This window comes from Lissotriton vulgaris, chromosome 10 (genome assembly GCF_964263255.1).
Source record: "Lissotriton vulgaris chromosome 10, aLisVul1.2, whole genome shotgun sequence".
Lineage (NCBI taxonomy): Eukaryota > Metazoa > Chordata > Amphibia > Caudata > Salamandridae > Lissotriton > Lissotriton vulgaris.
The window spans coordinates 737096339-737121979 of record NC_141698.1 but is presented as its reverse complement, the minus strand read 5'-3'; the positions used below and the strand labels follow the sequence as shown (position 1 = coordinate 737121979).

General features: G+C 44.0%; 1 protein-coding gene across 2 annotated transcripts in view; it reads right to left on the bottom strand.

Annotated features, from left to right (window-relative positions):
- ODAD2 (outer dynein arm docking complex subunit 2) overlaps positions 1-25641 on the bottom strand; it is a 1227385-nt gene that overhangs the window by 839105 nt on the left and 362639 nt on the right. For both annotated transcript variants that reach the window (XM_086941603.1, XM_086941602.1), the window contains exon 5: positions 8177-8283. In XM_086941603.1, the coding sequence (XP_086797729.1) occupies positions 8177-8283 (107 nt within the window). The remainder of the gene's footprint in view (positions 1-8176; positions 8284-25641) is intronic.

Here is a 25641-nt window from a genome sequence, read left to right as displayed (position 1 = left end):
GGTCCAAGTTAGGGCATAGGCCCCCTTTGCCCTTCTTGTGTACCAGAAAGTAGTGAGAGTAACAACCACACCCTACTTCCGGCCCAGGAACGCGCTCGATGGCCCCCTTGGCCAAGAGGGCCGTAACTTCCTCTTGCAGAAGTTGCAAATGATCCCCCGACACGCGGTGGAATTGTGGTGGCATGGCTGGAGGGGTCGTCTCGAAGGGGAGGGAATATCCCCTCCGGACGATTTGCAGCACCCACACGTCCGACGTGACTGTGTGCCAGTGGTGATGGCGAGCCCTGCCCCCCCACTGGCGTCACATGGGCCTGAAAGCGCGGACTAGGAGGGTTTTGAGGCGGATGCTGCAGGGGAAGGTATGGACTGGCCGCGCCGTTGTCCCCGACCGCCACCACAGCGGTTTCCACGGCCGTCACCGCGCTGTGTATTAGTCTGTGGTGCGTGGCTTGCGGCATGTGTGAGAGCGCCCCTTCCTTGGCCACGAAAGGAGTGAAAGGCACCTGTTTGCTGGCGTGGAGCCGAGAGACCCAAGGACTTGGCCGTAGCCCTGGAGTCCTTAAAACGCTCAAGCGCATGGTCTGCCTTGTCGCCAAAGAGGCGACGGCCATCAAACGGCATGTTCAGAAGTGTGGCCTGGACATCAGCCGAAAAGTTGGCGGTCCTCAACCAGGCGTGGCGTCGAACAGCCACCGTCGTTGCCATCGCTCTGCCCAGTGAGTCCGTGGTATCCAGCCCACACCAGATGGAGTAGCATGCTGCATCTCGACCCTCCGCAAGGGCTTGGCCGAGTTTAGCCTGGACATCCTCCGGGCATTGTGGCAGCATGTCCACGACCATGTCCCACAGTGTGGGTGTAGCGGCCCAAGAGGCAGGCGGTATTGACTGACCGTAGTCCCAAACTCAGGTAGGAGAACACCTTCTTACTGAACTGTTCATACCTCTTGGATTCCCGATCCGGTGGAGCCGTCGGGAATGCGGCCCGGGAAGTAGAGGCCTGGATAACCAGGCTCTCGGGGGTGGGGCGGGTGGACAAGAAGTAAGGGTCGCCCGGAGCCGGGCGGTAGAGGAGCTGCCGAGGAGGCGCGCCTAATCGCCGACGAGAACTCAGCTCCTAGTATTGAGAAGGGAGTGGCCCAGAGTAAGGAGGAGGAATTGTTGTGGAGGCGCGCCCTGCCTCCGGTGGGGGTTCTGTCATTGGGGCTCGCCTCTAGTGTTAGGAGGGGAGTACAAGCGAGGAAGACCTAACCCCTTCCAACCACCATCCATTGGACAGTGTACAAGAATTTCCCCGACAGAAGTAAGCAGGGAGTTAAGTCAAGGGGGAAATGTGGGGGAAAACACGACTCCGGAGTTAATTATTAAACCACAGGAGAGGTGTACTTTCCCCATGTGACTTAAAGCTATACAGGAATCAGGGCATTGCTGATTAAACTATAGGCGGCAGGGTTACTTTCTAAGACTCATGTACTCTTGCCTGATTTATTACATGACTGTTAATGCTGTGCTAAAGTTAATGTATGCCATGACCACATAGGATGAAGATCTTTCGTTATTAACTTTATGCATGAGTAGCTTGATGTATATTCCTGCTTTGCAAAAAACATATAATAGCAACGGGTCAGAAAGAGTGTAACTATCTATAGAAACCATGTAGTCTCAACAGGGTACAATCACGAAATCCAGGCAAGATATTTGTGGTGAAAAATTGTGTTCCCATCAGATACCCATCCTGTACCGCCCTACATCATTTGGGATCCTTCACCCGAAGGAAGTGGTAAAACATCCACTATGGATTAGGTAGATTGTAACCTAACCTAGACAAAGGGTACACAAATGTGATGAAACAAATGATGGTAACAGGGGGTAATCCGACTAGCAGTGCAAGAAAAAAAGTGAATGTGGGGCTATCAAATTCGTTTATGACTAGAACTCGGAATGCCTCGTGAGCATTTCTTCATAGATGAAGTCATATCCGAAACGATACTGTAAGTGTGATGACAATCTGGCCAGGCTCAAGCTAGCACTATCGACAGTTGTAAGTGTGACTGCTCTGAGATGGAAACAACACACCTCCTCCATTAGCCTAGCCTTGATAGCAATTAGAAGCTGGGACATAGTAATACCAAATGCTCGATGTGTGTCATTGTTTGACCTGCGGTTACGATCATTGCAGCATGCCACGCATAACCATTGAAATGCATAGGGTTGAGTACACACATCTGTATCAAATCCGAAATTAGCTAGATGCCAATAAAACATGACATACTTTTACCTTTTTTTTTTTTTTTAAATCATTGAAACATAGTGTGACTATTGCAGCTCTTTAGTTCTTCCTTTATCTACGCTCTCCTTTCTTCTCTTCCAATAGAGTGGTGCTCCATTTTTACCTGACCTGTAGCCGGGTGAGGTGGAGAGTGATTTCCCCATAAAGTGGGTGAGTGGATATAGTGATATCCTTGGTGCTTGACATTAATATGTTTGCTCAAACAAATGGGTTGACTAATAAGAAACCATTGACCAGTAAGTCACTGGCAAATGTAATCAATCACAAAAAATGTGTTTTCTATAACTATCGTCATTAACTGTGTACTCTCTTTGTGTTTGTTCGTCCAATATGATTGTGTGACCATATGGATCATCTGCATGGGCGCTTTCCAGGTGATATGAATTTTGTATATTTTACCTCACATTATTTCACATATCAGCAGTAGCATTCTGTTAAGGTCCTGATGCAGCAGGAGGGGATCCTTTGACCCCATACAAACTGCAGAAACATGTCGACCCCCAATCCATCTGAGTAGTCATTTGTTACATACTACTTTGCACTGTTTTTATCCTTGGGTGTGGATAGGATCTCATTAAAATTTCTTTTCCATTTCCACAACCCAATCTTAACTGATCCACGTTTTTGTACACAGCACATTCACTTTTTTTCTTGCACTGCTAGTCGGATTACCCCCTGTTACCATCATTTGTTTCATCACATTTGTGTACCCTTTGTCTAGGTTAGGTTACAATCTACCTAATCCATAGTGGATGTTTTACCACTTCCTTCGGGTGAAGGATCCCAAATGATGTAGGGCGGTACAGGGTGGGTATCTGATGGGAACACAATTTTTCACCACAAATTATCTTGCCTGGATTTCGTGATTGTACCCTGTTGAGACTACACAGTTTCTATAGATAGTTACACTCTTTCTGACCCGTTGCTATTATATGTTTTTTGCAAATGTACGTCAGGGATTGTAGCAATGCTAGGTCAAAAAATATTCCCTGTTGACCCCCCCCCTTTTTGTTTAAACTTATTCCTGCTTTGCCCATTTTTAGGCACTGCTCTGTGTGACAATTGATTTACCCAAATGTGTGAACCAAATTAATGAGGTGTCCTGTTCAATTCAATTCAAAAGACCTTTATTCGAATTTCATAAAATTCATAAAAGTACAACAATAAAAAACATAGGTGGGATTCCTTGCAATTCAAAATACAAAATTCATAATAGTTAAAAATATATTGCAACTCTCATAAGTCTATTTTTAGGGGTTTTCCATCATTTTACGTGCTCAATCATTATCATTATATAATTATCATTATCAATCTCAAAAAAGTGCTAGTGCGAAAGGTGTGTCCAGGGATAGCAACATTAAATAAGACTCCCCCAGTGACAGGGGTCTTTGTTTTCTAAAATATGGGGTTAAAAAACAGTTAATATACTTTAAATAAAATGTACAGAAAAGTAGGAAGTGTAAATCATTCTGTGTGCTGGTACCATCACACGGTGAAAATCCAAGGGAAAACCCAATAAAAATTTCACAGAGCCCGCCCTAAGGCGAAATAACAGTGATCTTTCCCAGTGGGTCATGGGTAAAGTGAGGTAGGATGGAAGTGGTTGCCTACACAATTCGTTCCCCATGTATGTCACAACAGTAGATTTGAGTGTCTCCCTTCCCATTCGTTCTGAATTATAAAGTGCATAAAGTGCTTGTTTGACCTCAATTTTGTCTTTGGGCTCGATCCTGGATGGGTCGGAGAAAAGATCTCCTCTGTCCATGGCGCGCAGGGTTTTTGAGACACCCGCGAGCCAGGGGATTGCTAAGCCATGGTCACAATTAAGACAATCTTTTATAATATCTTGGGTAAAAGTGGCTGAATTATTCCTCCAGATCCTAATCCAGAATGGGGCTGGTCTGGCTCTAATAAAATCACATACATAGGGGAGATTTAGTTCTTTGTGACAGATGAATTCAGAGGATGAGATTGGGGCGCCCAGTATTTTCCTGCAAAAGCGGCTTTCTTCTCGCTGAACGCTCAAACTTTTCCCCAATCCTCAAACCTCAGCCCCATATGTAGCTACTGGTATGCACTGTAATCTAAAAAAAAATTAAAATAGCTCCAGTGGCGCCAATTTTCTTTGGGCGGGACAGACTCAGAATGGAATTGGTGGCTTTCGAGAACTTGCCCATGGCGTGGACCAAATGCCCACTCCATGAGCCGTTCGCAGCGAAAACCAACCCTAAGTAAGGAAATGTGGTTACAGAATCTACTTTATCTGTCCCTATGTGTAAAGTATTAAGCTTTCGTTTTCGAGGCCCACATGGCATAATAAAAGATTTTTTAAAATTAACACGCAGATCAAGGCCCTCCATATATTGAACAAAAGTTTTGACAAGTAGACGGAGGGCGATTGGGGTGCAGCCCATAAGGACCGCATCGTCTGCGTATAATAGGACTGGTAGTGGTTGCCCCTGGATTATTGGTACATCTCTAGTCACTTGTTTTAGAGCTTTGGCTAGACCATTGATATAGATAATAAACAGCAGGGGTGCTAAAACGCACCCCTGTCTTACCCCCCTGCCAATTTTAATGGGTCCAGATACTTCTCCATCCATCCCAATCCTAACTTGTGCCTTAAACTACGTAAGGAGATATTCTAAGAAATTAACGAGAGCGTCATCCAGTCCATAGTTCAAGAGGATGGCCCAGAGTTTAGATCTATTGACTAGATCAAAGGCGGATGAAAGATCCATGAATGCAAAGTAGATAGGGGACGATTTGGCAATGTTATACTTGTCAATTATCAGCTTTAGATTCAGACATTGCTCCACCGTACCCACCTTGCTCCTGAATCCCATCTGACACGGGTCCAATAGATCTGTATCTTCTGTCCATTCTACCACCCTATTATAGAGGACTCGCCCCAGGATTTTTAAGGTGTTGTCCAAAAGAGAAATCGGGCGATAGTTGACTGGGTCCGATCTCTCACCCTTTTTAAAAATTGGGACTATGGTACTGGTTGCCCAAATATTGGGCATGGGTACTGTTGGCAAACTATTAAAAACATTAAGAAGAATTGGTGCCCATAGGTCCGGACTATGCTTAATAACATCTATGGGGAGTCCATCGGGTCCAGGAGCCTTGTTGCCAAGGCTCTCTCTGATGGCTACTTCTACCTCATGGAGGTCAATGTGTAGGCCACAGGGCTGTCCAGAGGCAAAGCTAGTTGTTTCCACAGGTGGTGCAGCATACATTTTGGAGAAATGGACCTCCCATACACTGCTGGTTATACTACAGCTAATTGGGGATAGTTGTTTGCCCATGTCTCGCAATTTTCTGACAGCTGACCAGAAGGGGCTGCTGCCCTTTAAATTTGCGCTTCCGACAGGCGACTCCCACTGTTCTGCCAGTAATGCAACCTTCCTGTCAGCTATCTTAAGTTTATAATATTTCCTAGCTGCCTGTACCTCTACTAAGCACCTTGGCTTAGTTGCTAATGCCCTACGAAGTTCCCTGTTTGCTAATGAGCAGGCGGAATCAAACCATCTTGGCTCTTTCCCTTTCTTTGGCAGAGGAACTGACAAAGAAGTTTTTATGGCTAGGCATAATTTGCCAAAGTCAGCGATTATCCTGTGGCCGTTCCCGTCTGTTAATAAACAGGAGTTGATTAACTGGGGGTATTCCTTTTTCACACTTTCTAGTATGGCCCCACTATCAACTCCCCTCCATTTTAATCGCAGACCGTCAACCGAGGGTGTAATGTCTCTTGCGCCATTTAAATTAGCATATACCAGGCTGGGGCCTAGGTGCAAAGTAACTGTGAGGGGGTTATGATCCCCAAACAAAGTTTCTATCACTGTGGATTTAATTACACAATCTATTAGGTGGGAGGACATAAAAATAAAATCAATGGTTGAGAAGCAGTCCCTGCCTCTGGACGTAGGGGCACAAAGCATGCTGGAAGTATGCATAGCATTACTGAGAATGTGCTCAGTTAACAAGTTGTCTAATTCAATACCCCTTCGTTTGGCTTGGTCTGAATGATTTTTATCCTTATGCCAGCAATACTTTGTGATTTTTGCATTGAAATCCCCCTCGATTAGTATCCCTATCTCCTCCTCTATTTCTAAATTTGATTCCAAATTTCGTAAAATCTTAGAGAGTACTAAAACATTCTTATTGGGTACGGAATAAAAATCATTATTATAAAAATTAATTAATTAAATCCGGGTCTTTCGCTTAAATTCGAGAACCTTTATATTCAGGTTCCCTCCTGATAAATCTCTAATTGTGCCACCAGCTAATATTTTAATCCCAATAAATAAACCACCCACTGCGCGTCCAAAGTCAGGCTTAGGTGCTGTCACACTAAAACAATGATATCCCTCTATATATAAATTCCCCACGGCCCATGTCTCCTGAAACATAATAATGTCTTTGTCATCCAGCAGCTGGATTCATTGAGGGTCAGACAATCTTGGTTCTAACCCAGCTGTCCTGTTAATTTGCCTCTAGGCCTTCCTAATCGCTCCTAAAATTCAAATGAGGGTTGGCCTGAAATGAATATACGTTTTTACCTGCTGTTAGTGATGCAAATGAGTAAGGTTCACTAGCATGACATGAACTGATGCAATAACTTGTGTTTCGAGAGACAGGAAATCTAATGTGAAGTATTTAAAATGATGAAACGTTATTGTTGATACAACTGAAAACTAAACTCAAAGGAAAGATAAAGCTTTTCTACCTTTTGTGGTGTCATTTTTAAGTGGAGGTGCGCTGATTTGCTGTGGTGAGTGTGACGCAAGTACAACACGATTGCCTTGGAGTTAGGCCTTCCCACTTTGTGCCAAGCTACCCTAGTCGGACCGGTGACCCCGGGACCAACACTGTCCATCAATTGTTCTTTTTGCATTTGTCACCCAGAGTGTGCTGGGTATGCCTAGACGTGGGTCCCGTGCTCTCCATGCTACTGGAGTCAAGCTATCCATGGTGATGAGGGCTGAAAGCCTGAAACCGGTCCTAGGATGCATGTTTCCAATCCAGGGGGGTCCTGGCCTGGCAGTTCGGGCTTGGCTGTTCAAATTGGGCGCAGGGTCAAGACTGATTTGCATATGGCTGGATCCAAACTGGAATGGCAAGGTGAGCAAAACACGATGCATTAAGGGCCAGATCTCTGTACTGGGGTGAATGTATGACATTGTTCTGCATTCTGTCCATCTATTGTCCTTTTTGCTTTTGTTACACGTTTGCAGGCAATGAAATAGATTTTAAGGGTGCTGCAATATAGCGTGTATTAAAAGGGGCACGAATTTCGGTAAAGTAAAATTCAGAAAAAAATTACCTTTGAAAGGCTTTGTATGGTATTGAACAGCATGAGACATGTTAGACTCCTCACCCTCTCTACAATATATATTTGGATTTAGATTGTCAATAAAGATCCTATAATGCCGAAATGGGTTTGAACTAGAACACTGTGTATGTATTCACAAGGGTTTGTTTGTTGCAGTCTTAATACAGACTTAGTTTATCGCCTCTACTGTCTTTTAAAAAAATGCTCAATTCGCTTCACTATTTACTTAGTTGGTTTTACAGCTCTTGTTTGTGACTAGTAACCACCATGCAGAGATATGAGACGAGCAGTCCGTATTCTCCTTTTTTTCATGGGGAGTGTGTAATAGAAAGACAATCCGGAGTTGGACAATGCTAGACATTTATCTTGGTAGAGAGTAAATGTATTTAGGTATACTGTTTATTGCATCGATTTAATAAGAAAGGGTTTTTAGGAATTTTGAATGGAAAACAGCGTGTTGGTTAAATATATATTTCAACATGAATAAAAATAGTTTGTGCGAAAAAAATGACATTATACAGGTTAACAGAGGACTGTAGAATTATATTTACCTGAAGTATATTCAATACTTTTTAGCACAGTGTTTTCTCCATCACCAGAGAAACGCCAGAGTAAATCGACATCATTCTTCACACCAGCAGGAGTTACTCGTACATCTCTATAACACAGGAGAGATCTCTTTTGAAAAACTGCTCTCAAAAAATGAAGCTATACATTACATACATTTTATATACAACAAAAGAATTTAAAAATGTTTTGACTATTCATCAACAATAACACCTTTGCTATGATGTGAAAAGAAATTATTGTTTTAGAAATTAAATATTTGCAAAATATTTCAGCTGTCAGTTGATCTGCTGTTATCCTTCATGCAAACATAACACATTCATAGGCATTTCTTTTGACCAACACCTTATTTACTCACAACAAAAGAATTTAAATACATTTTATACAACAAAAGAATTTTAAAATGTTTTGACTATTAATCAACAAGAACACCTTTGCTATGATGTGAAAAGAAATGATTGTTTTAAAGTGCATCATATTTCAGCTGTCAGTTGATCTGCTGTTATCCTTCATGCAAACATCTCAATCAACCCAAACACATTCATATGCCTTTCTTTTGAGCAACACCTTATTTTTGTTTACTTACGTACAAAGACGGATTCTAATCATATAAAATTCCCCTGTGTATGGTATATATTTACTACCATAAGTATCAATTATGTAGCTGCTGACAAACATGTGTATATGTTTGTTCTTAGAAAAGTCAATCACGTCAATTGTGCATGTGTACATCTTATAGACGACGAACCATTTTGGGCGAAGTAAAACCTCCAATACTGATTAAGTCACCGTCATAATTTTTTTTTACAAACAGGTTTATTTTTTAACATTCAAAATCATGAAAATTCATGTTCTGACCTAGTTGTGTTTTTTATTCATATATTTACAGTGATTATAGAAATGCAAAAACATTACAATCAATTTAGTGCTAATGGCATTAGGTGGGGATATCACCGCACCTAGGTTCTTGAACATATTTGAAGTACCAACTTTAATGCTCTATAGGTACCACTGAATTGTTTTTCTTCCTTACAAATGCCATGACCCTAGTATTGGTCAAGTTTAAAAGTAAGTTATTCTTAGCATTACAACCTTCCAACGAGAAGTGTTATTGGCCTGTATATGTTTTGTTCAATACCACAGGGTCATCTGCACACATCGATAAACGATTGCCTCTTCTGGTGATCAAGTTCAAAAACGAGTTCTTCATTTAGCTAAAATGCTCATTTTTTGCCATAATTCTGAGCTATTAACTCTCATGAAGCACATGAATAACATATATGTGGCGTATATAGAAAATGGACTTTGTCAATTAAGACTGATAGTATTCCATCGTAGAAAATGTGTTAATATTCAGAGCTGGAATTATCTTGTCTAAAGCCATTCAAACTGAGCAAAAGCTCCAGTCACCTCACTAACCACCTAATATTGCTATATTTTATTCCTAAACAGTCAACCACAAGTGCAGTTACCTTGCAGACAACAGGGTCATGATTTGAATGGTGCAGCAGGTGCAGTGACACTGGGTCCAAATGTTGTCAGAATGCCTCTAAACACCTAATATTGCTATATTTTACAACTTAACAGGCAGTCAAAAGTACAGATATCTAGTAAGCACTAGGGTCAAGATTTCAATGGTGCAGCAGGTGTAGTTGCATCGGGACCAAAAGCTCCAGTCACCCCACTAAACACCTTGTATTGCTACATTTTATTCCTAGACAGACAACCTAGTGCAGTTACCTTGCAGTCAACAGAATCATGATTTGAATGGTGCAAAAAGTGCGGTAGCACCCTGCTCAAAAGTTGTCAGAACTCCTTTACACACCTAATATGCCGTATTTGACAACTAAACAAGCAGTAACAATTGGAGTTACCTTGCAGTTAAAAGGGGCTTGATTTGAATGGTGCAGCTAGTGCAGAGGCTCTGGGGTCAAAAACTTAAAGACCCACTAAACCCAGATTATTGCTGCCAATAATAGGTAATAGGGTCCTGATATGAATGATGCAGCAGGTGCAGTAGCACCAAAACCAAACGTTCTTGGCACCCCACTAAAGATCTAATATTGCTATGTTTTATTACTATACAGGCAGACACAATTGCAGTTATGTAGCAGTTAAAAGGGGCTTGATTTGAATGGTGCAGCAGCTGCAGTGGCACAAGGGCCAAAAGCTCTAGGGACTCCACTAAACGCAGAATATTTCCAAATGTTACTACTAAACAGACAGTCACAAGTGCAGCTATCTGGCAGGCACTAGGGCCATGATTTCAATGGTGCTGCAGGTGCAGTGGAACTGGAACCAAAAGTTGTCAGAACTCTTCTAAACACTCAATGTTGCTATATTTAACCCCTTCTAAGCTCAAAGGAACGGTTCCGTCAAGGCACTCACCCATGGGGAAGAGCCAAACAGGGATGGAATCGCCCCTCGGCAATCCTATGATGTCAGCGTGCACAGCACAACTCTACGTCATCAGGAGCAGATGGACGTGCTGGAAGCCATTTGCTTCCAGGTGTCAGAGAGATCAGGTAGGTGTTTCCTGATCCTGGGGGGAGGGGGTTCTCCATGCATCGAGGCATCTGGGGTGAGGAAATAGTTTTTCCTCACCCATGATGTCTTTTTGCAGGGCGTTCCTGCTGGACGATCATGCATGGGGTGGCGATCGTGCAGCAGGAAGACCCCCAATAGGCACCAGGGCTTGAATTTGTTTAAATGGAAGCGGGGCATTGGGAGTAGTTTAAGTTTATCTATTTTCTGCCCCCCCGTCTCCTCCCGAGACAGATCGGCCCTTTATTTGGCCTTTTTGCATTGGGGTGATTCCTTGGGCAACGATCACCCCCTAATTTTATTTTTATACTTGTGTGTGTTTTCTGCCCTACCCGGGGGTGGATAGGCCCCTTTTGAAGGTCCATCTGTCCCCCTCTGGGGGGAGAGGGTGGATAGAAATCCCACTAGAATTAAGGATTTTTTGTTGTTGTTGTAAATGGAAGTGACACTTTGGGCAAGGGTCGCTTCCAATCAGGGTAATTTAATTTGATCTATTTTTGCCTTGTGTCGATCTACCAGTGTTTCCCTACTCAGAACCCCTGAAAACCTCAAATTTAGCTAAAAAACAAAAATCACATTTTCTTCACATTTCTGTGTGGGATCACGACACCTGGGACAAATGTCCTACAACCCAGCATTCTCCTCTGTCTCCAGAGTAAAATTATACCTCACTTGTGTGGGTGGTCCTGCGACTAGAAAGGGCCACAAACAAAGGGATTGAGGGGATAGCACAGCGAGTTCTAAGCACTATTTGCTTTATATATGCATTTTTAGGCTAACTCTGCATTGGGCACCCACACAAATGAGGTATCATTTTTATCGGGAGACCAAGGGGCACCCTGGGTGGTAGGACATTTATTGCCGGCGTGGTAATCCCACTCAGAAATGTAATGAAAATGTGGGGTTTTTTTTTAGCTAAATTTGAGGTTTGCAGGGTATTCCGGGTAAGAAAACATTGGGGGATTCCAGCAAGCCATACCTCCCTGGACTCCCCTGGCTGTCTAGTTTTCTGCAATGTCTAAGTTAGGTAGGTTTTCCTAGATGGCCACCAAGCCCGGGACCAAAACCGCAAGTGACCCCCTTGCAAAACGAGGTCATTTTATGATGGGTAATTTTGATGTCTCCACAATAAGTTTTGGACCCTTTCCTGCCATTGGTACTTGGCCCACCCACACAAATGAGGTACAATTTTTATCAGGAGACCTGGTGGAACGCTGGGTATAGGAAATTTGTGTCAGCCTTGTGAGTCCACAACTTTTTCACACAGACATGTGAGACACATGAGATTTTTTCAGCTACATTTGAGGTTTACAGGGAATTCTGGGTAAGAAAACGTTGAGGGATTCACACAAGCCATATCCCCCTGGACTCCCCCAGCTGTCTATTTTTCAGAAATGTCTAGGTTAAGTACGTTTCCCCAGAAGGCGGCTTAGCCCGAGACCAAAATTGCAGGGGACCCCCTTGCAAAACCAGGTTGTTTTGTGGTTGGTAATTTTGATGTCTCCACAATGAGTTTTGGGCCCTTTCCAGCCGCGGGTACTTGGCCTACTCACCCAAGTGAGGTACCATTTTTATCGGAAGACTTGGGGGAATTATGAGTGGGTAGAAGCTGATGGCTCCATGCAGATTCCAGAACTTTACATCAAAGAAATATAAGGAAAATGTGTTTTTTAAACAAAGTTTTGGGTTTGCAAATGATCCTGGGTAACAGAACCTCGGGAAAGCCACACAAGTCATCCCATTCTGGATTTCCCTGGATGACTAGTTTTCAAAAATGTATAGGTTTGCTAGGTTTCCTTGTGTGCCGGCAGAGCTTGGGTCCAAAATCTACAGCTAGGTACATTACGAAAAAAGGGTCAGTTTTCACTGAAAAAATGTGATGTGTCCACGTTATGTTTTGGGCCATTTCCTGTTGCGGGTACTAGGACTACCCACACAGGTGAGGCACCATTTTTATTGGGAGACTTAGGGGAATGCTAGGAGGGTGAAAGTTGTGGCTCCCTGCAGATTCCAGAACTATTCGTCACAGAAATATGAAGAAAATGCGTTTTGGTTTTTAAAGTTTGAGGTTTGCAAGGATCTACACAAATGACCCCTTGCTGTATTCAGAATTTTATCTACTTTTCAGAAAGGTATAGCTTTCCGGGATCCATTATTGTTTCACACCCATTTCTACCACTAACTGGAAGGAGGTTGAAAGCACAAAAAATCTAGGTAACAGAACCTGGTGGAAGCCACACAAGTCACCCCATGCTGGATTCCGCTGGGTGTCTACTTTTAAAAAATGTATAGGTTTTGTAGGTTTCCCTAGGTGTCTAAATCCACAGCTAGGCACAAAAAAGAGTCAGTTTTCACTGGAAAAATGGGATTTATCCAGGTTGTGTTCTGGGCCGTTTCCTGTCACGGGCACTAGGCCTACCCACACAAGTGAGGTACCATTTTTATCGGAAGACTTTGAGGAATGCTGGGTGGGTGGAAGTTTGTGGAGCCACACAGATTCCAGAACTTACTATCGCAGAAATGTGAAAAAAATGTAGTATTTTATTTTTTTACAAAGTTTGAGGTTTGCAGGGGATTCTGTGTAACAGAACCTGGTGAGAGCGCCACACAGGTCACCCCCTCCTGGATTCTCCTGGATGTCTAGTTTTGAAAAATGTATCAGTTTTCTTGGTATCCCTATTTGCAAGCTGAGCTAGGGTCTAAAATCCACAGCAAGGCATACTGCAAAAAAGGGTCAGTTTTTATTGGAAAAATGTGATGTGTCTGCGTTGCCTGTGGGGTTATTTCCTGTTGCAGGCACAAGGCTTACCCACACAAGTGAGGTACCATTTCTTATCGGGAGAATTAGGGGAATACAGAATTGTAGAGCAAGTGTTATTACCAATTGACTTTCTTTGCATTTCTGCACTCCAAACATAAGACAATTTGTAAAAAATATATGATTTTGAAAAATGAGCTCTAACTCACATGCTTGTATGTGAGCCCACAATTTTGGAGATATGCAAATAACCACTGCTTCTAAACTCCATATTTTCTTCCCATTTTGGAAATATATAGGTTTCCCTGGTACCATTTTTCACTCTTCATATTTTACCAAATAAATTGCTATATACCAGTACAGAATGAAAAACCATTGCAAGATGCAGCTCGGTTATTGGGTCTGGGTTCCTCTGGTTCTTGGAAAACCTACGTCCTATATATACTCACAACCAAAAGGGTCCAGCAGATGTAACAAGATATTGCTTTCAAAGATCTTCCATGCTTAGAAGATGTTACATGTGAAAACATTGGCACAAATGACTGTTATTTTCAACTCAATTTCAATATTCTGTATTTTCAACTGTTAGTTTCTATTAAAAAAAACTTGAAGGATCTACAAAATGACCCCTTGCTGTATTCAGAATTTTATTAACTTTTCAGAAAGGTGTTGCTTTCCGGGATCCATTATTGTTTCATACCCATTTCTACCACTAACTGGAAGGAGGTTGAAAACACAGAAAATAACAAAAATAGGCTACGTCCTAGTAAAATGCCAAAACTGTGTACAACATTTCGGTTTTCTAACAAAAGCCTGCTTGTCCCTGAAAGATGAGAATATGCTGATTTCAGCACCACAACCCCTTTGTTGATACCATTTGCAGGCAAAAAAACAGACTCTTTCTTCTGCAGCACTTTCTTCCCATAACACAAAACAAACCAATTTTCTGTATTTTGGATAGTTTCTGGGTCCCCTCCAGGAGAATCCACAAATCCTGGGTACTTTTAGAATTGTCAGGGTGTTGGAAAAAAGGGCGCAAATTTGACATGGATACCATATGAGGACAAAAAGCTACAGGGACCTCAGCACAAACTACCACAAATAGCCCAAAAAAGGCTTAGCACGGGGGGAGGCCTAGCAGATAAGGGGTTAACTACTAAATAAGCCGTCACAAGTGCAGTTACCTTACAGGCAATAGGGTCATGATTTCAATAGTGCAGTAGGTACAGTGACACAGAGTCCCAAAGCTCTAGGAACCACTCTAAACACCAAATTTTGCAATATTTCACTAGTAAACAGGCAGTCATGAGTGCAGTTACCTTACAGGCAATAGGGTCATGATTTGAATGATGTAGCAGGTGTAGTAGCACGTGGGCCAAAAGTTGTCATAACTCCGCTAAACACTAAATATTGCTACATTTTGCTACTAAACAGGCTGTAACGAAAGCAGCTATTTTGTAGGCTCTAGGGGCATGATATAAATGGTGCAGCAGGTGCAGTGGCTCCGTTCCCAAAAGTTGTCAGTACTCCTCTAAACACATATGATTGATATTACCTCAATTAATTCTATTATATTCCTCTTTCGTTTCATTTTTCAAAATGTTGATATCACTTACTTGCACTATACCACTAGTAGAAGCACAATATGGAAAAGTTACATACCTGTAGGTATAGTTCTTCATAGTAGGTATCTATATTGAAGTCATGAATTGAATAATTCTGTAATGCCTGCATGGAACCCAGAACACCATATTTCATATATGTATAATATCCAGCAAAAAAGTCTATATAGTTTTCATCACTGAAAGACCTTTCCCATTCATTTGTGGTGTAGACTGTCAGGGTTGTATTTTCCTGGAACATGCTGGTAGAGCCTGCAGAGGGCAGGACCTGCAAAGCTGACAACACTTTTCATAGGAAAAGGGAGTGTGTCAAAGTCTAGAATGTAAGGAAAAAACTGTCTGAAAGGCACTAAAAGTTCAAAAGGAGACCTGTACCTTTAAGAATCCCAGAGAACATTAATCCCACAATGCACTGCAATGGCAGTTTGCCTGACACAGTCAGTTCTTTTTTACGGGAAGAACAGGATAACAATAATATTAAAACCTGACAGCCGGGGATGACTTCAATGAAGATACCTACAATGCAGAATGCCTACCGGTATGTAACTTTTCCTTCTGCATTGTAGGATCTTCATTGATAGTCACAAACCTTGAATAGAACAGCAAGGTAATCAAACTCCTTACAAAGGCTGTCAGATATATATACATGTATGTATGTATGCATGTATCATAGGAGACCATAAATATTGTAATAAGGAAAGCTGTCCTGAGCCATCAGCAGAGTAGAATAGAAGGACAAGAAAACCTATATGAAGAGGTTTCTTAATTAAGCATGGGTGGAAAATCCGTTCCACTCGCGGATTTTGCGGATTTTCGGTAAATTCGCAATCCGCGAACGCTCGCGAAATTACCGAAAATCCGCAAATTCGCACGCAGCGGATTTTTTTTTCTTGGTGATACATTTTTGCGGCGCGCGGCGTTCACTTACCGTCATTCACATTTGCCGAGTTGTTTTTCTCGATATTTTGCGAGTGCTGCGCCATTTTGGATCTTGCTGCGGGATCCCACGGGAGTTTGGCGACCGCGATTACGTCATCGCAGCTTGCCACCTTGCACAGCGAGAGTTTGTCAACGCGAGAACGCCGTGATCACGTATCGCGGGAGTTCGCAATTGCGAACACGTAGATGCGGCGGGTAGCAACAATCTCGCACTCGCGAAAATACAAAATTTGCAATTCTGCACAAGAAATCCACCAGCAAGCAGCATAAACCTGGAAATGATGATTTTTATAAGAATAACTTCTCAGGTTGACATTTGCCTGCACTTTTTTTTGCAAGGAGTCCATTTTGGGGGGGGGGGGGAAGGAAGTGCCCCACAGTCTCCAACTTCCTGTTCCTGTCCAGCAGGCTCCTCCCAGTGCTTTCTTCATGTGCTGGTCACTTTCATTTGGATTCTTCACCTGGAAGGATTACTTTTTGTGGATGCTGCTGGATATTTGGATTTGAGGCCTTTTTGACTTTCTTTGGATCACTTTTGGATTAGAAATTTCACAAGTAAGTTTGTTTGGGGCATTACAGTTGCTGCAACTACAATTTTGGAATTTTCGATTTTTGGGCTGTTGTTGGGGCCTTTTGCCCAGGGGTACTCAGTGGTGGGTGGACTGAGTCTTTCTGTGGGGTGTCTTGAATTTAAACATCGTGGAGGGCCTGGATGGCTTAGGATTGTGCTGATTTTTCTGTGATTTTCGTTTTTTTGGGCTGTTGTTGTGGCCTTTTCACCAGGGGTAGTGAGTGGTGCATGGGCCTAGTCTTTCTGTGGGGTGTCTTGAATTTAAACATCATGGAGGGCATGGATGGCGTGGGATTGTGCTGATTTCTTGTGTTTTTCGATTTTTTGGGGTGTTCATGGGGACAGGCCATGTGGGTAGGGGCCATTTTGAGTGCTGCTACAGGCAGGCTCTGGCCATGTGCTGGGAGCCAGGGGGCCATTTTGAATGCAGGCAGTGTTCTTAGGTTGCAACCATTTTGCCTAGCTTCCAACCTTTATGCCCAGGGGTAGTGAGTGATGCATGGGCCTAGTCTTTCTGTGGGGTGTCTTGAATTTAAACATCATGGAGGGCCTGGATGGCTTGGGATTGTGCTGATTTTTCTGTGATTTTCGTTTTTTTGGGCTGTTGTTGTGGCCTTTTCACCAGGGGTAGTGAGTGGTGCATGGGCCTAGTCTTTCTGTGGGGTATCTTGAATTTAAACATCATGGAGGGCATGGATGGCTTGGGATTGTGCTGATTTTTCTGTGTTTTTCAATTTTTTGGGGTGTTCATGGGGACAGGCCATGTGGGTGGGGGCCATTTTGAGTGCTGCTACAGGCAGGCCCTGGCCAAGTGCTGGGAGGCAGGGGGCCATTTTGAATGCAGGCAGTGTTCTTAGGTCTGCAACCATTTTGCCTAGCTTTCAACTTTTATGCCCAGGGGTAGTGAGTGATGCATGGGCCTAGTCTGTCTGTGGGGTGTCTTGAATTTAAACATCATGGAGGGCCTGGATGGCTTGGGATTGTGCTGATTTTTCTGTGATTTTCGTTTTTTTGGGCTGTTGTTGTGGCCTTTTCACCAGGGGTAGTGAGTGGTGCATGGGCCTAGTCTTTTGGTGGGGTATCCTGAATTTAAACATCATGGAGGGCATGGATGGCATGGGATTGTGCTGATTTTTCTGTGTTTTTCAATTTTTTGGGGTGTTCATGGGGACAGGCCATGTGGGTGGGGGCCATTTTGAGTGCTGCTACAGGCAGGCCCTGGGCATGTGCTGGGAGGCAGGGGGCCATTTTGAATGCAGGCAGTGTTCTTAGGTCTGCAACCATTTTGCCTAGCTTTCAACCTTTATGCCCAGGGGTAGTGAGTGGTGCATGGGCCTAGTCTTTCTGTGGGGTGTCTTGAATTTAAATCATGGAGGGCCTGGATGGCTTGGGATTGTGCTGATTTTTCTGTGATTTTCGTTTTTTTATGGTGTATAACTGAACTGATGTTCCTCTGTCTTCCATTGCTTTTAGGTCCACAAGACTCAAGAGAACGACCAGTGCCAGGAAGAAGTCCTGCAGCGGTGTGTGTGTGCAGCATAACGTCACGCGACGTCACGTCTGGCCACAGACAACTCTGCAACTCGTGCAACTGCGGCCTGCTGTTCTGACCTGCTCTGAAGAAGATGGCCCCAAAAAAAGTTCCCCGTAGCTCCTCTAGCAAGAAAGTTGCCAGCAAGGAGCAGAAGAAGCAAGTTACCAAGGAGACTGGTGTGCCGCCCGACACATTTTTTGGGAGTAAAAAAAAAAGTATGCCTGCAGCAGCAGCGGGATCTGCTGGGGACCAAGCTGGGAGCAGCACCCCCGCTCCATTGGGCTTAGTGCCACCACCACCGCCACGCCAACTTAAGTCCAAGCCCTTGAGTGCTGCAGAGGCACTTAGTCTAGTTGTTCAATCACCATCGACCAGTGATGTTGGCTCATCGCAAGAAAGTAGCAGCAATGTCCCTCAATCAACACAGGTTGTTGTAACTCATCTGACGAGTGTTGAACAACCACAGCGCAACAACAACCACATGTGCAAGTACAAGCCCAAGTACTTGTGGAAGGAGAGGCAGCGCAAGGAGATGCGCAAGCAGAGGTGCATGGAGGGTCACAAGTGCCCACAATAGTTGTTCCTCCAGAAGTAGGGGCACATCAGGAAATCGACAATCAAGCCGAGGTATCATTTGAGGAAGCCACTCCTCCTGATCATTCATTGTCTTCCTCATCCCTAGCAAGGAAAAGATCAAGGGTGGTGTCTACATTTTCTTCAAGCACACCTCCTTCTGATGATACGGATCAAAATTGGGAACCAGCACTACTGCCGTCTGAGAGTGAGGCACACCATGATCTGACAAAGGTAGTTAAGCGTAAAAGGAAGCTCATACAAAGTCTCATAGTTATGGAGTGTGATGAGGCTCAACAAGAAGTGGCGGATACTGCTGCTGATGAAGACTCTCACGCCGACGACCCAGTCATCATAAAGGTCACTGCAGCCCCAGCGGGCATGCAGCAAACAGACATTTTGACCCATAGCCTGAGAAGCTGCTGAGCGTGATGATGTTGTCGACGAGGAGGCAATGGAAACACCACAATCATTGGAGTTAACTAGTACACCAACACGTACCGCTTCCATATTTCTTCCTCGCCAGAAGGGACCTCCATCCACCTCGACCTCAATTAGTGGTGGTGAAAGTGCAAAACGTACTAAAGTTCGGCAACCCACATCCTCCACTTCATCTGGCATTAGCAGCAGGACCACCACCACCAGTATCGCCGCCTCCTCCGGCCCCCACAGACATTTCAAGTCCGCAGTTTGGGACTTCTTTAGTGTTTGCCCAAAAAAGGAAAACTTCGCCATTTGTAGCATTGGTAAGCATGCAGTTGGTCGGGGTAAGTTTGGTACCAACTATGGTACCGGAGGCCAGAGAGGTCATCTTGAGAGACAGCACGCTGTCCAATGGTTTGTGCACCTAAAGGAGATCAAGGAAGCCCGAATTGCAAGTCAAGAAAACGTTGATGTTTCATCTGATGATGACGAGGAGGAAGAAGACGTGTCAAACACTCCACTTACACCCAGTACCCCTGTCAGCAGCACACCCCATGTGAGCCACACTAAGAGTGTGGGAGAGAGTGAGACACCAATGTGAAAAAGTTCATCAGCGAGCGTAACTGGGTCGAAGAAGTCATCATCATCATCCCGTAAATGCTTGGTCCAGGGCAACATTAAAACCATGTTGTTTACAGAAGCGCCATATGAACGCAACCACCCACTGACGCGTCTGTATAACACTAAGCTGGCTAAAATGCTAGCTCTGGACCTTCTCCCTTTTTCTTTTGTAGAAGGGATTGGTTTTCTATAATTAGTGGCAGCGCTCTGCCCTAAATGGAAGGTTCCTAGCCGGTTCTATTTTGCCAGAGTTGCGGTTCCAGCACTACATGAAGATGTGCTGGAGGTGATTGGGGCAGCTTTGCAGAAGAGTGCTGTTCACACTATACATCTGACAACAGACATGTGGACCAGTGGCGCAGGCGCTGATTACATGTGCATCACTGCACACTGGGTCTCTTTTTCAGGGGTTAAAGCAAAGTTAAACGCAGGTGTTGACCCGGACCAAGTTTTTAAAGCTGCTCGAAACATGCAACACTAGCCATGTTTGGCTTGGAGAAACGTCACACAGCAGAAAACATTTTGAATGAGTTTAACACAAAGGTCTTTCACTGGCTGTCCCCAAAAAAACACCAGATTAGTTATGGTTCCACAGATAATGGTGCCAATGTAGTTTAGGCCATGGAGCTGGGTGAGTATTTCAAAATGCCGTGTTTGGCGCACTGTATAAACCTGGTTGTTAAAAAATTCTTGAGTGATGAAGACAGTCCAGCGTGCGAGTTAGTGGCCATCTGCTGAAGAATGTGCAACCATTTCAGCCATTCTTTTAAGGCCCGGAAGCATCTGAGGAGCCTGCTACATGAACGTTGAATGCCAGTGAAAGGACTCATCCAGGAGGTGGCAACACGTTGGAACTCAACCTTCTACATGCTTGAGCGTCTGTATGAGCAGTATACGGTACTCGATCACTATTTCTTAACAGTGGGTACAGCTCAGAAGGACCTGAGGCTAGATGCGGCGCAATGGGACCTAGTTAAAAGCCTGACAGGCATGCTTCGTCCTTTTGAGGTCCTCACGCGTTCAGTCAGCAAGGAGGACTGTAATTTGGGAAAAGCTATCCCATTGTTGCGCATGCTGGAGCACCAACTGAAGGCGCTTTTCTTTTGGCGGAGAAATTATTAGCGCCTACTTGGTGATGAACGTCTTAAAATGATCCACTCAGAACAGCATTACATTTGTGCTACTATTCTGGATCCACGCTACAAAAAGGCGCTGGCAGGCCAAGCATTCTTTCCTTTTGGTGATCAAGATGTTACAAAGTACAAACGTTGGCTAGCCTTGTCATCCAAGAGGTTTGAAAGAGATTGGCAGAAAATTGAAGGAAAAGGCAGTACATCAGCATCAGCAGGCCATCCCAAGTCAAAAGATTCCAATTCTGCACCTGTGGCTGTGGCACAAGTGACCTTTCAGCCGTTAAAGACACCGGCAACCGGATCATCAGCACCAGACACAACAGTAAAATTGGATGCAGAAGAGGATTGGCTAACTCGGCTTGGGTTTGGTTCTCAAAAGGTCACAGCTAAAAGTAAGCAAAGTGGAGGAACCTTGGAGGACCTTGAGTCGATGGTGCAGGACTATCTGAATGACTCAACAGAGGTCTATGTTAATGCTGACCCATTGGCGAATTGGCATGGGAAAAAAGAATTGTGGGCACAGCTCTCCGACCTGGCTATAAACTACTTGTCTTGCCCACTCGCAAGCATGTCTTCTGAACGTGTTTTCAGTGCTGCTGGTGGCATTGTAACTTCCAAACGGAGCCGCCTCTCGCCCAAAAATGTGGAGAGATTAACAATGATCGAGATGAATCAGCACCTCATACCACCAGATTATAAACTACGAGAAAGCACGCCGGATGAAGACGAGGTGGACAGCAACGTAGATGAGGGAAATTTTTTCTCTGTTAAGTGACACTGACCTCACCCTGCCTGAATTCGCAGAGTATGATGACGAAGCCTTATTCTTATTCACTGACACCGAGCCCTGAAAATGAGACAATGAATCAATAACTTTCTTTTTCGTCCTTATTCACTTTTATTCCTGTGTGTCTGTCTTTCTTTGTTGTGCACAGTTAATATAATTCAAACTTTAATCACCTAATCACAAAAACAAGCTCATCAGCAGAACTGTCTTCACTTGTTTGCTTATTGATTTGAAGGTGCCGCAGTCTGCATTCCTCAGGTTCACAAGTTCACAAGAACATGCTCATCTATCCTCCTCCTCCAGACTCCTATTTCCCTCAAAGCAGAGGGCTGGATTACGCCCAATGAAGAAAGACTCTGCACTTGTGGGGGTGTTCTACTTCTTTGTGGCTGAGTTGACGGCTCTGGGGCCATTGCTGGGAAGCTCTAATACCGGATAAAAGGGGTTTGGACCAAATCGGAGGCAACATTTTGTTTGCGTTTTTGCTGACTTGCTTGCCTTTCAGGTGCTCTTTGGGGGGGTTCCGGGTGTTTGTGGGTGAGTTTTGGGGTCTGGGAGCACTGCTGGGACAGTCTAATTTTGATTGCATTTGCTTTTCAGGAAATCCGTGGTGGAAAACGGGAGTTATGACCTAGCTGCACAGCACGTTTGGACCGAAGGCCGAGAAATATTGTAAGTATGAGATTTTCCTTTTTGGCTGTTTGGGGGTGTTGTGCTTTTTTGCGGGTGGGTTGGCGGGTCTTGGGGCATTGCTGGGAAGGTCTAATACCGGATAGAAGTGGTTTGTACAAAATCCATGCAGAATTTCTTTTTGCTATTTCTGACATTTTTCTCAATGTAGAGTTTTCGGTGGCCTGTTTGGGGGGCTTCCTGGTGTTTGTGGGTGGGTTTCGGGGTCTGGGAGCACTGCTGGCTATGGATACTTTATATTGCAAGAGGTTTGAAGCAAATCCATGGTGGAAGAGTGGAGTTAGAGCCTAGCTGCAGAGCACGCAAGGAGTGATTTTGGAAATTGCCAAAAAAATGACTAAGTCCCCATTTTTGTACTTTTGCTTTTTGGCTGTTTGGGGGTCTTCTACTAGTTTTCGCCTGGGTTGACGGCTCTGGGGCCATTACTGGGAAGCTCTAATACCGGATAAAAGAGGTTTGGACCAAATCGTAGGCGAAATTTATTTTGTGTTTTTGCTGACTTGCTTGCCTATCAGGTGCTCTTTGGGGGGGTTCCGGGTGTTTGTGGTGAGTTTTGGGGTCTGGGAGCACTGCTGGGACAGTCTAACCTTGATTGCATTTGCTTTTCAGGAAACCCGTGGTGGAAAACGGGAGTTATGACCTAGCTGCACAGCGCGTTTGGACCGAAGGCCGAGAAATATTGTAAGTATGAGATTTTCCTTTTTGGCTGTTTGGGGGTGTTGTGCTTTTTTACGGGTGGGTTGGCGGGTCTTGGGGCATTGCTGGGAAGGTCTAATACCGGATAGAAGTGGTTTGGATAAAATCCATAAGGAAAAGCCTTTTGGCACTTTTTGTAACTTAGGGTTCGTTAGGGTTAGCCCTAGCAGCAGGATTGCATGTGTTTCGGGGTGTTCTAGATTTTTGCAACTGAGTTCTGGGGTCTTAGAGCACTCGTGGGAATGTGTAATTTTGGTTGCAAGTCATTTGAAGAAAATCCATGGTGGGAAAGGGGGGATTTGGCATAATTAAAGAAAGCCTTTGCCACTATTCTTAACTTAGGGCTTGTTAGGGTTAGCAGTATTTCTATTGCATGTGTTTGGGTGGGGGGGTTTCGAGTCTTGGAGCGATGCTGGCTATGGATACTTTTGCTTGCTTGCAAGTGGTTTGAATACAATCCACGGTGGGTAAGGGGGTATTTGGGCCTACTTTTACTTTCAAAGTACGTTTTGTCACCAGTTTTCTGCTAGGCCTCATTTTTTTAGATCTGATTGGGGGTCTTCTACATTTTTGCGACTGGCTTTAGTAAGGGTCTGGGTGGGAGTATTGCTGGGAAGGTCTAATTTTGTTCTAAAACACAGTTTACAGTACACCTAGCTTGAGGGGAAAGATCCGCTAAATTAATTTGCCCATACTTATTTATCCTTCAAAAGGAGACTCAGACAGAGTACGCACTTTCAAAAATATTGTACTGTCTATTAGGAAACTCAAAGTGTGACTTTTTGCACTACACAGCGTACATACCTTATATTTATTTATCAGTGGTGTTGTAATATCACTTCCTGTTTTTCGTTCAATAATTACAGGCCGGGTTTCAGTCTGTGCAATGGGGGAAAAAGGATGGAGTCAGGCTTCACATTAGCGAGCCGCAATTCAGCATCCGCCAGGCAGGCAGTGGACAGGGTGTCTTCTGGTCACCAACATTGATGGACGAAGCTAATAAGAGGAATGGTTTGCTGCATGCAACTTACTTACCAAATTCAACAGGACAACTACAACAACATACAGATACAGTATCCATTGTTTTCTTCTATGAGTGTGGCAGCATTTCTTGGATCTCTCTCTGCTTCTAAATTGATCCCTACAGCCATTCTATAGGTTTTACTTCAGCTATTTTTTAAACCTAATTTAATGTAGCCCTGTACTGTCGCATTCTGTCATTCACGGTTGTCGAAAGTACTACTTACTTTTCAGTAACAATGCATTCAGTAGTGCATGCACTTCCTTTATGTCACGCAAAAGATTTATGGTTAGCTTTGTACCCAAAGATTTCTTTATGTTCAATTATTGTTTGTCCATGCTGTGCTTTTTTTTTTCTCTCAACAAAACCTACCCAAAAAGAAAGCCCCATTCCCATCCATTTTCCAAACCCTAACCCTCTTCCCCCGGGCTGTGTGGTTTTGATTGATGTGTGACTAAATGACATCAATAATTCCACACACTTGCTGGGGAGGATAAGGTCATAGCAACAGGCTGGTGAAGGAATCCGAGGATATATTCTAGACTTACTCAGCTTCAGTACTATTTCTTGTAGTAGTAGCCAATGTCAAAGAAATTCAACGCAAGTACTAGTTATACTTTAAATACTTTACCATTTGTTATGCTACATTGTGGCACTGTTCTAGTGTACTGTCACCTGCTATATTCTCTATTGTACCGTTGTAATGCTACAGTAAGGACAAACCAGGTTTCATTTTCTTTTTTTTCCATAGGCATGCAACTGCCACTGTGTCACACCACTAGTACCACGGCAATGAGGACATTTCATCCGCCCAGGATTGCCAGCCTTAATCGCCCTTTCCCGTGGAGCCAGCCCTGGGCCTAGCCCTACTTTCAAACACAAATTACAGGTAAGATAAGCGTTTGGTGGGAGGTAGTATAATGGAGTGTTAGGAGAGACGAGAGATTGACGGTAGTAGTACTAAAGTCCTAGCACTCTTGAATTCACTTACTCTGTGAGAGGCACTTAGTTTTGAAAACATTTGGGCAATTAATTACACAACTTGAATCAAGATGCCACTTAAGTGTCACCAAAACAAAGTTACTGTTAAACCCCCACCCACCAGCCTCAAAAGAAGTAAAAAAACATGTAATCTAAAATAGAGTTTAAAGTATATTTATATCCCTGACAAAAATAATCTCCCACAAGACCCAACCCACCCCCACTCCCTAACCCCAACGAATGTCCGTGAAAAGTCCAAAAAAGTGAAAAAACCCAACTCCCAATTCCCACCCCCCTGAAGTCTTTAAAAAAGGGGCAAGGGACAGTCTCCTCCTACTGCTGGCTGCTGCTGTTGAATTTCCGGGCCAGGTCGGAATGCTCCTTGCGGAGGGTCTTGAGCAGGGTTTTGGTGTTGAGCAGCTCCTGCTCGAGGTAGGAAACCCTCAGGGAAAGGCGGTGCATACGTTTCTTCCAACTGCTGTGGGGGGCAGCTGATTTCTTCGCTCGGCGGTGGTGGGTGGCTGCGGTACCCCGGCTCCGTACCGCTGGAGACCTG